The sequence below is a fragment of the Prunus mume genome, linkage group LG1 (assembly GCF_029339155.1).
Source record: "Prunus mume cultivar Tortuosa linkage group LG1, ASM2933915v1, whole genome shotgun sequence".
NCBI classification, from domain to species: Eukaryota; Viridiplantae; Streptophyta; class Magnoliopsida; order Rosales; family Rosaceae; genus Prunus; species Prunus mume.
Window position 1 is genome coordinate 27,705,900 of NC_142698.1, and position 11,578 is coordinate 27,717,477.

An 11,578-nucleotide genomic window follows, 5' to 3' on the forward strand; every position below is an offset into this window, starting at 1 on the left:
GAAGATGACGGTGCCACATGGAAGATCCCCGCTGCAGAGGAAGTAGCACCACTCGACTGGCGATCTTGACCCATAGTACCGCCTCGCTGGGCTCCGATCCTCGTGACCGGTACATCACCGGTAAAGGGCAAAACCTCTTGGTATGCCTGCCGCTCCACAAAAATAGCATCGGGCCGCCGCTGCTTGGTTTACCCTTGAATGGAATGGGGCAATCTTTGCAAAATGCCCCACCTGTCCGCAATCGAACATGTCAACCAGCTCGAGGGAGTCCTAGTGCTGATGCAGGCCGCTTCTCAAAATCGAGTCCATGCCGACGAGTACCGGATCTCCCACTACGTAATCGGATCTCGCCCACCCGACCATCCACCACTAGCGAGCTGAACTAGATCCTCCTCTCTTGATGGACTCGACTTGGGCCACCCAAACCTGCGCATCTCTCCGCGCCTTCCTCGCACTCCAAGGCACATGTCCTAGATACTGCTGCCAGCTTTGAGCTAAAGCTCATGTTAGGATACGTGCTAGCGAACTACGCATCAATCTCCACCATAGACCGCCTTCAAAACGCTCGCACCGGTCCTCTTGAGCTCACCAATTCCGTGCAAACCTCGATAGCTCATTAAACTTGTGCTCATATTCGCCACCGACATAGACCCTTGCTTCAGTATATAAGAACTCATTTTTTTGGCATAGCGATAGGAAGGTGGATAGAACGATCGTAAAAGATCCTTTGAATTCCTCCTGTAATTGCACTGGATTCCCATAGCCCTCTTTGCAGCCTTTCCACCGCTGATAGGCATTCCTTTAATGTAAAGGTAGCTAAACGGACCTATCTTCATCAGACACTCCAGACTCTAAAATCCGCTCCACATCAAGAATCCAAAGACTCACGCAGGATCTCGACCACCCATGAACTCTTTGGCTCCGAGCTCTTTCACCCTTTTAATTTCCGAACTTTCAGACTACGCCTCCCCCGCAAAGCAAGATAGTCATGGTGCGGGTGAATTGACTCAAGACATGGCGCAAGTCCAGGGCATTCTCTCCGGCAGGTGGAGATGGTGGAGGAGATGGAACGGAGGTGAAGGAGGTGGTGACGGAGATGGTGGTGGAGGATTTGGGCCCCATCTTTGACCACGACCTCGTGTTCTCGGTCGGCTGTTGCCATGGTTCTACACAAAGAAACCATCGAATCATTAGATCAACAATGCAGCAAAAGTGCAAGTGTCGAAGGAAAATGAACCTAATGCTCGATACCAAGCTGCCGACAGGACCCGCCTCGAATTTCAAACCGGGCGGACTCTGTAGTGCCGACATCATACGATGCAGGCCCACTTACTAAAACCCAAGACATTCTACCAAAATTTTGGCGTAGTCTCCTAACATGCTCAAACCAACCATAAACAACCCGCAATAATTTACATCAATATACAATCCAACCACATGCTTTTAACATACTACAATCCAACACAAAATGGCCTCCCTCAAGTAGTAGCCTAACATGGGCAATATGAGGCGTCTGAATTTATTTACAACAAACAGGGAGTAGAAAGAATTTATACAGACTTATTAACAGACGACAAGTTCGAGCTCGTGACTTGCTCGAATGCCTTCAGAGCGACTACATCTGGGGCGCAAAAGAAAGATGTGAGTGGACAGAAATAAAGTTTCACTTTAAAACAACATAGTAACCCACCATGTAAAAATAATGCTCTAGCATGCAGTTTCCACAATTGAAACCAAAACTCAAACACAAAAATCCCAAAGTCCAAAACATCTCCACATCTCAAGCTCACAACTCATTCCCAAAATATATGGAACTCTCAACACCCGTAAATACCCATATATAAATATACATATAGCTAGGACTCTAGTATAGTATATATATATACTCCACTCCAAACTAATGTACCGGGGAGACAATCCAACTGGGATTGTTGGGTGTACGCAGGATTTTCGAACCAGTAACCAGCGTCCAGGATGAGTAGTCCAACCGGGACGGAACTCCATAGCTCACACGCCGGCACGCCAACGACACGTGTAGCTCACAAATCTCATAACAAGTCCTACAGCGAGCAGATATCATCACCCCACCGGCACCGCCAACGACATGTGTGATGATACTCAAGCAATATACATACTTCCCATACGCAAACGCGCCAACGACACGTATGGAAAGTGTCTCACACACCGCACTCGCCAACGCCATGTGTGAGACCCGTAATCTCATGGCCTTCCCACCCCACCGGCACTGCCAACGACGTGTGTGGGAAGCCTAGTAACTAGGGAATGGTACTCACCTACCATACTTATATCTCACAACCAACCATCAAACTCCTATCTTTCCACAATCTCACCACAACAACCTCTCATACTCTATACATAGACAATATAGATAGCCATCCCAAAATCCATATCAACATAATCATCATACTCAAATATATATGTCTATACTCAAAAATATATAGCCAAGACATATAAACATATTCAAATCATCAACCAAAGACTTATTAAATCAAAGTCACCATCATTTAAAGTATATGCACAAAACTTTCATAATTAAAACCATGCATATGCTTAAAACAAAGTCCACTCACAAGTAATCCCAAGCTGCCCGGCCCCGTGAGGGTCCCGCCTGCAGAGTGATCAACCAAGTACCTATTCCAAGATACAATTCCTTGATTAACATCACGTACTTCCAAAACGGAAATTCACGAAAGGAAATACTTAAATCCCCAAGTTCCCGGTGCGCTCACGTCCAAAGGAACATCCTAGGGTCCTAAGCATGATTGAATCGCTTCCCAATCGCACGGTGATCGCGATTTCCCTAAACTTCACATTATTGAATCGGAACATCCGGGGCTCCAATTCACGATCCGCGAATTCCTACAGGTTTCTAAGAGTACCTAAATCAACATACTTCAATTTGGAAACGATCCAACGGTCAGAACTTATCGAACCCGGATAACGCACAATATGCGAAATCCGTTCGATAGTCAAACGATATCCAAATTGAGATCCGAAATCCTACGCACTCGTGACAGCCTAAGGATCTCAACAGGACGAAAAACAACTTCACCCACCTTGCCCACGCGCCGCCACACGCGCCGGCAGCGCGCGGGTGTGTAGAGAGATTTCCGGCGACGGAAAATCTCCAAACCAACGTCACCCTTCCAATCCTAGATACTACTCGAAGAGTGGAGCAACTTTTTCAACTACGGCAACATCCAATTCGGACGGCAAGTGGCCGGAATTTCAAATTGAAATCCGGCCAAAACCTAGGTTCCCAATTCGGTTCCAAACTTCAATTTCGATCCAATCCTAACCCAAAATCAGCTAGAACACGTAAGAAAGAGAAGAAACCTCACCTTGCCGGTCTGAAATGGTGGTGGAGGTGAGAAATCGAGCGGCTGGAAGTTCCACAATTCGCCACGATTCGCATTTTCCGGCGAGTCCCGAGGGTTTCTGTACGTTGGCCGGGAAGAGAGAGGAGAAGTTCGAACGGACCGTCTCGTCGGACGGGGTGGTCGGAGGTGGCGGCTGTGTGGTGGTTTTCCGATCGGTGAACAAAGTGACGGGAGGAGAAAATCGCAAGGAGAAGAAGAAGACGCGGGAGGAAGAGAGAGAAAGTGAGGGTAAATGTGAAAAATCAGATTTTTACCCCAACTTACTTCGAAATAATTACGGTTCTGCCACCGAACAAGTTTTGATCGCCAAAGCTTCGTTAAATCTCCGATTCAGCCTATCACTGTCTACGGTTTCGTCTCGGTACCACCTACGCAACCACACCACCCACGGTCCCAAAATCTTCCCGGATAAGAAAGTGACCAAAATCACCCTTAACCCAGGAATAATTAAATATTTTCCCTTAATTAAATTAAATAGGAAAATAAATGGGGTCGGGGTGTTACATTCAGATTCCTCAACCCATGCACCATCATCCTTTTAAGTCTTTGAATTCTATTTCTTCTTCTTTGGATCACAGTAGTGAGGTGAATTTTTTTTGTATTTCTATCACCTTCTTGGAGCCACCCCAGCCTAGACTTTTGTTTCCAAAATAATGCCTCTTGATCAAGAAGAGTATTGAATTCTTCAATAAGAGACAACTCAAGCTTACTGAGAAAAATATTAGATCCTTGACAAAGAGCTTTTTGAATACCTTCAAGTCTAGCCAACAATCTTGCCTTCCTTTGCTTCAAATGGCCAAAAAGAGTAGAATTCCATTATTGAATAGGCTCTACCAGCCTATATGTTTTATCCAAAGCATAACCAGTAGAACTCCCCCAAACCTTAGCCGCCAACTCAGGGAATAAAGCATGCTGTAACCATATGGCCTCAAAGCGAAAGGGCCTCTTCAGAGGGTCAAGTGCTAACAAAGAGTTGAGATAAATCTTAATTGGAGCATGATCAGATTTTGTCCTAGGTAGATGTCTCACATGAGCCTCATTGAACATTCTTCTCCAACTAAGATTACAAATTGCTCTATCCAGTCTTTCGAAAACTTGTTGGTTGGTCCAAGTAAACTTAGGGCCAGAGAATCCTAAGTCCACCATATCATTACCATCAAACCAATTTTTAAAACCTCGGACCCTCAAAGTAGAAGCACCTCCGAACTTATCCTCAATACTCAACATTTCATTGAAATCCCCAGCCAGTAGCCAAGGTAAGTTGTGGCTTCTAGCCACAAAACTCATATAATCCCACAACTGAGCCCTCTTACTTCCACAGGGACTCGCATAGACTGCAGTGAAAAGCTAAGGGGCTCGCTTTAGGCGACAAACACAAGCAGAGATAGACTTATCATAAGTCCCTACAATCTCCACTTTAACCTTATGCTGATCCCATAGCATCCACAGACCACTAAAAAAACCCACAGCATCAACAATCTCAAAATTAGAAAAGCCTAATTTTTTTACAACGGACATAGCTTTCTCACCACTAATACGAGGCTCATAAATGAAAAGGATATCCATATGATGAGTACGAATTAGATTATCAACATTAGACTTGAAACTGGCGCACGCAGCACATCTCACATTCCAACAAACAATATTCATAAATTCAGGTAGAATTATAGCGAAACCCAAGGCCTAAGCCCTTAAAGCCCAAGATTCATCCCTCCAATAACGGTGGAGGTATTGCCATTACTTTTCTACTAGAGGAATTGTCATGACCTTCAGATAGGTCCATGCTTTCATCTCATTCATAGCCAGATTAGCAGGAGCAGAAATAGTTAACTCACCGTTCTCTCCCTCGGGCTCATAATGATCATCCTTGGTACAATCAGATTCAGGAATATCAAGGGGTTGATGGCCAAAGATGTACACCCCTTTTGATATTGTAGATCTTGACCATTCACCCAATTATTAATTTGCGTTGGGACGGAGTTAGTAGCCCCAACCGTTCTTCCACTAAGTATAATCTTCCCCTTTCCCTTTGAAGCACCAATGGTATCCTTTAAAACTGAGATAGATTTCCTTGAATTGTTATCATCTCTAGAAGTCACTTTCATATTAAGATTAGAAATATTATTCCAAGCATTTCTCTCCACAGATTTAGTGGACTTAGACTTAGTCCAGACCTTGGGGCCCAACTCCACTTTCTCATGAACATGATTAGCTGGTCTACTATTGATCTGAATATTACCGAGCCTGAAATCTGCTGCATTATTCCCCAACTCCTCATTGACTTGAGCTAAGGCATTAAATCGAGACCCTCATAATCTATGTTATACCAATTATCATTAATCTGAACAAACGCATCCAAAGGCCTAGTTAAATCCAACTCCACACATAAGCCGGCAAATTTACCACGATTTTGAGAGGTGGTAAGAGCATCAATTAGCTATTGAAATATTTTTATATTATATTTTATTCAAAACACCAACATATATAGCCGTTGGTTGACAAAAATACTCCACACACACACACCAGACCAGATGGCTCTCCAACATTGCAAATTGAAATGAATATATATGGATAAGCATTAGGAATATAGTACCTTTGTTTTCTTCGATACTTGTCTAGAACCTTTGTGTAAAAATTCTAACTAGCTAATATATGCATATGCAGCTTTACATTTTCCTTGTAATTACATTCTTTCCTCTCTATAGCTAAACTCTGAAACTTTCCTTCTATGTGAAAAGCTTTTCAATTAAGGGCATACTCACGCAAGATATATATATATATATATATAATAAACCTACATGTTTGACAAGATCATTTGCCTATATATATAATAAACCTACATGTTTCGACCAACCGAGGCCGAAATAGATTGCAAAATAGTAAACTAGACTATAAACCCTACGAGCAACAGCAAAATGAAATTCATCGTCTTCGAGCAAACACCCTTCATCGAACTCGGGTACTCATATTATCAAATGTACTTGCATCTTGCTCATTTACGCATAACCATCAAGGAACTATGATTTGTTTGTAAAGAAAATTATAATTCGACTTAAAAGAATATAATTCAGTGTATAACCTAATCTATACCTATACCTATACCTATAGGTTGATATTATTTTTTTATTTATAAATAATATCAAATTACAAATTACTGAGATGGAAAATCAATCCTAATGATATAATTTATCTACAATGCCATGCCCCCAATATCAAATTTTGATTGAATAAAAGAAAGACTTCTTCTTGTAGCTGCCCTGATTTGCAACCTTCGATGTAAAGCCATATATCTTGTCGTTGAGAATGAATTTTGGGATACAATAATAATCATGGTTTGGTTTCGCTAAACCGAATTAGAGTCATGTCATCAAGATGATTAAGGCGGCAGGTTCCGAGAAGATACTCCGGAGGTGTATTTGCCTGTGCAGGCAAGAAACATTGAGAGTCAAGCATGTAAATGGAAGCAGTCAGTCATCAAAGAAAGTCGTTTCTTGTAATGACAGTACACCAACATTCGTAATAAACCAAGATTTGTCATATTACGAATAATCTAACCAAGATCTGCCTACCTTTAGTAAAGATATTTCGTTTCTTGTGCAAATTATATCACTTTCATAGTCTGCTGGGAATTTTTTTACCCTTTTTTTACCTGAAGTGAATAGACACATCAAGATCACTATTCTTGTTAGATGTGTGGCTCTACGATCGTGTTCGGGAATTATTTTTGGAAGATCCACAGATTGATTTTTACCCCCTCATGTTTTTGGTAAACACCTTTAAATTGTTATAAGACATTTTGTATTCAAATGTGTGGAGGTTCCCAACTTGTGTCCATTAATTCATCAGAAATACGCATAAACATTTTAAACAAAAAACAGACCAAGAAAGTGCAAAAAAGCACAATACAAAGGGACCAAATGGAATTTCATTAAACAAAGAGACCAGCAGAACGAATACAGAGGACCACAGATTGCAAAATAGCTAAATAAACTAGAAAATAAAGATATAAACCCTACAAGCAGCAAGGCAGGCAAGCTCCCCACTGATCTTCTCTTCTTTTTCTTCTTCTTCTTCGATCCAATACCCTAGGACACTGCCAGACACAGCCATCAGAGAAGTGGTTTACCCCTAAACCCAAACTACTGGACGCAGGCACAGGGACAGGTGAGGAGCATCCCAAAAATGCCCCAGAAAATGAGCAGAATCCCCCAAAGGACTGCGAAGTATGGATTTTGGTGGGTAATAATTTCCGGAACCCCCCACATAAAAGTTAACCCTAGTAGAGAATAACTATAGACTGATGGGAAGCTGACATAAATGAGGACTGCTAAGCTGGCGTGTACAAAAAATGCGAGGGTGAGAGGCGATAGCCTCATTTCTTCGGGCTGAGGCGGTGGTGCCATAGTAAGTAGACTGGCTATGAAGAGGAAGATCTTCCTCCAGATGAGAAATGAAAAGGAATGCGGGCGTGGGTCGGTGGGGTATCTTTTCTTTTATAGTAGAGTTTAGCTAGCTAGGGTTTCTATTTTCTTAAATGTTGATGCCAGCTAGCTAGCTAGGGTTTAAGGGAAAGGCAGATACCTTTGATTTGGGCACCCCCCCCCAAAAAAAAAAAGAAAAAGAAAAAGAAAACAAGCTTTACAAGAGTAGACATATCTCAGACCGCTAGCTGAAAAGACTGAAAAAACCTCATTCAATTATAATGTTTGCTTTAATTAGGTGTAAACCATATATAATTCGATCAACGCGCACAAACTTAGAGGCACAACTTGTAAGTAATAAAATTCATGAAAGAAATACTATAGAGTTTATTTCCAACTTTATTTTTTGGGTTCATATGTATCTGATTATGTGACTGAAGAACCAAATTAAGGGTGGCCCGACTGCCTTGACTTGAGATAATTTATTTAAAGGGTTTTAAGTTTGAGACTTTGAATTGACATAATTCAGTTAGGATTTTAAAAGGAGGACTGAAATTTTCAGAAAAAAAGAAGAGGATTGCTCAGCTAGCTAGGATTTTGAATGTGGATTGTATTTTCATTGTCTCAACGTCTCTCTTTTACATAGTGTATATTTTTCCTATACAAGAAGTCTCTAGAATAAGAATAAAGAATGCAAAAATGGATAAGCATTAGGAATATACCTTTGTTTTCTTCGATACCTCTCTAGAACCTTTGTGTAAAAACCCTAGTATATGTATATGCATCTTTGCCATTTCTTGTAATAAGAATACACCCACATTCTTTCCTCTCAAAACTCTGAAACTTTCCTTTTATGTGAAAAGCTTTCAATTAAGGCCTAAACCTACATGTTTGATCAGATTTGCCTATATTTTTTCTCTACATTATGTTACCAATATTTGTAAGTTATTCATAATTAATAAAAGTCATATTATTAATTAGTACTGTATATATAGCCTAGGCCTGAGCATAGGATTGATTTGGAGCGGTCGAGGGCTCTTTCATTAACCAAAATAAAGCCTTTTAGACCAATTTCTCTTCCATTAACCAACCATTAGAATCTTTAACTATTCGGATCAATTAACCGCTTATTCGATTTGGATTAATTCAGTAAGCGGTACTGCCATTTAACAATAACTCTTGAGAATAAAAATATTTATTACTAATGCTAGTTCAAAAACTCCAACTCAACATTTAAGAAAATGTCCAATAGACAAAGATGTCCACCCCTATATAGCCTATAGGTTTGGCACTTTACCTACATTTTTACTAATTCTTTTCCATATATTATATAAGTATGTAAACTGATTTACCTCTATTTAATATTGACATCATTTTCCCTAAGGTTTCATATTTAACAACATAGATAGAGAACCATTATTTTCTACAATGAGCATAGGAAATACCGAGGCAGCCGCCTGAAACGTGTCTCCTCTTGTATTCTTTTACAATTGAATTAAATAAAAAGGCTTGCTTTTTCTTAAACCTGTAGTAAAGATATTTCGTTTCTTGTGTAAATTCTATCACTTTCATGGTCTGCTGGGTTTGTTTTCTTTCTTTTTTTACCTGTGAAGTGAATAGACACATCATGATCACTATTTTGTTAGATTGATTTTACCTCCTCATCATGTTTTTGGTAAACACCTTTAAATTCTTATGGTGGTGGTAGTGATCACTTGTTTTCTTCTTTACAGAGTCCAACTATGGAGGTTCCCAACTTGTGTTGTGTCCATTAATTCATGAGAAATTTGCATAAACATTTTAAACAAAAAACCGAGCAAGAAAATAAAATAGCAGCGCAAAAAAGCACAATACAAAGGTACGTACCAAATGGAATTTCATTAAACAAAGACCTGCAGAACCAGTACAAAGGACCAACATATATTGAAAAATAGCTAAATAACTAGATAATAAAAGACATAAACCCTACAAGCAGCGAGCCAGGCAAGGTAGCAACAGCACCAAGTCCGTACCAAACTAATGGACGAAAGAAAAAGAAAAAAGAAAAAGAAAAGACATAGCTAGCACAGAGAACTTCTTTACCCCCAAAATTAATGGACGCAAGGGCAGGGACAGGGATAGGTGAGGAGCATCACTATAGAGCCCAATAGAAAGATCAGACCCCCCCAGATTATTAGTAAGTATGGATTTTGCTGGGTAATAATTACCGAAACCCCGCACAAAATAGCTAACCCTATTAGAGAATAACTATAGACTGATGGGAAGGTGAAAAAAAGGACGGCGGCTACCACCAAAAATGCGAGGGTGAAACGCGTTAGCCTCACTTGTTCTTCGTTATTAGGCGGCGATGGTGGTGCTACTTGGTTATCGTTATCGTTGGCCATAGTGTAAAGTAGACTGGCTAGGGAGAAGGAAGGGAGAAATGATAAATGGAACAGGAAATGTGGGTGGGTGGGTGGATGGGTGGGTGGGGTGGCGGCTTCTTTTATAGTAGAGTTCACCTAGCTAGGGTTTCTATTTTCTTAAATGTTGACGCCAGCTAGCTAGCTAGGGTTTAAGAGGAAGGCAGCTACCTTTCATTTGACCCAAAAAAAATAAAAAATGTTAGCTTTTATCAGGTGTAAAACATAATTCGATCAACATGCAAACTTAGAGGCACAAACTTGTAAGTAATAAATTCATGAAAGAAATAGTATAGAATTTAATTCAAACTTAATTGTTTTATTCATATACATATATGGATCAGATCAAAGGACACATTTTTGAGACGTGATATATTGCATCCCACACTGACCATTTTTCTTTTTTTCTTTTACCCTGTAGTAAAGTGGACGCATGCTCGGCTCTGCTGCAGGTGGCAGGTGGCAGGGGCAGGGAGGCAGGCAGGGTCACAGACTCACAGTATCGCAGGCTAAGTGGCATGTGCAGAATATATAGACGATCTGCAGACTGCAGGGTGGCAGGATTGACTGTGGTACGTGGCTTGCATGTCAATTGGAATTTGTATTCATTTTATAAGGCTGGCTCTCTCCTTGATAAGTTGGGAGTTGGTTGGCTGTTGGAGTTAGAACTTGGAAAATCTATTAGGTTGATATTTTTTATTTATTAATTTTTAAAAGACTAACTATTATATATGTGCGTAAACTGATTTACCTCTATTTAATATACATATATATATTTACATTATTTTACCTAATGATGATAATTATAGGAAATACTCAAGGGAGCAGCCTGAAACGGATTCCTTTACACACAAAAAACCGAGTAAGAAAGTTTAAAAGAAGCACTACTAGAAGAAAGGGACCAAATGGAATTTCATTCATTAATAAAAGAGACCAGCAGAAGAGTACAAAGGACCAATAGACTGCAAAATAGTAAACTAGACAATAAACCCTACGAGCAACAGCAAAATGAAATTCATCAAAAGTCTTCGATCCAACACCTTCAAACTAGACAATAAACCCTACGAGCAACAGCAGGGACAGGACATTAGCATTTCAGCAGTGCCCCATAGAAGGAGCAGAGCCCCCCAAATGATTCCACAGTAGGGATGTAAGTAGTTGAGAACCAAAACCCCCGAGAGAAACACTAACAATAGTGCGGAATAAGTATAGATTGATGGAAAGGTTACAAAACAGAGGGTTACTAAAGTTAAGAAGACCATAAATGCGAGGGATACCCTCACTTTTTCTTGGTTGGCCATAACGAGTAAATAGACGAGGAAGAGAAGAAAGTAGACTGGTTAGCTAGGAAGAG

The 11,578-nt window shown here is 40.5% G+C and overlaps 1 protein-coding gene across 1 annotated transcript; it reads right to left on the reverse strand.

Annotated features, from left to right (window-relative positions):
- Positions 1-4,217: 4,217 nt before the first annotated feature.
- LOC107881946 (uncharacterized) lies at positions 4,218-4,688 on the reverse strand. The gene has a single exon (XM_016797041.2). It carries the CDS (start codon positions 4,686-4,688, stop codon positions 4,218-4,220), a length of 471 nt encoding a protein of 156 aa, XP_016652527.1.
- Between the last annotated feature and the right edge of the window lie 6,890 nt (positions 4,689-11,578).

Excerpts from the sequence above, each read along its gene's own strand:
- LOC107881946 (XM_016797041.2), bottom strand. The coding sequence starts at position 4,688 with ATGAGTTTTGTGGCTAGAAGCCACAACTTACCTTGGCTACTGGCTGGG.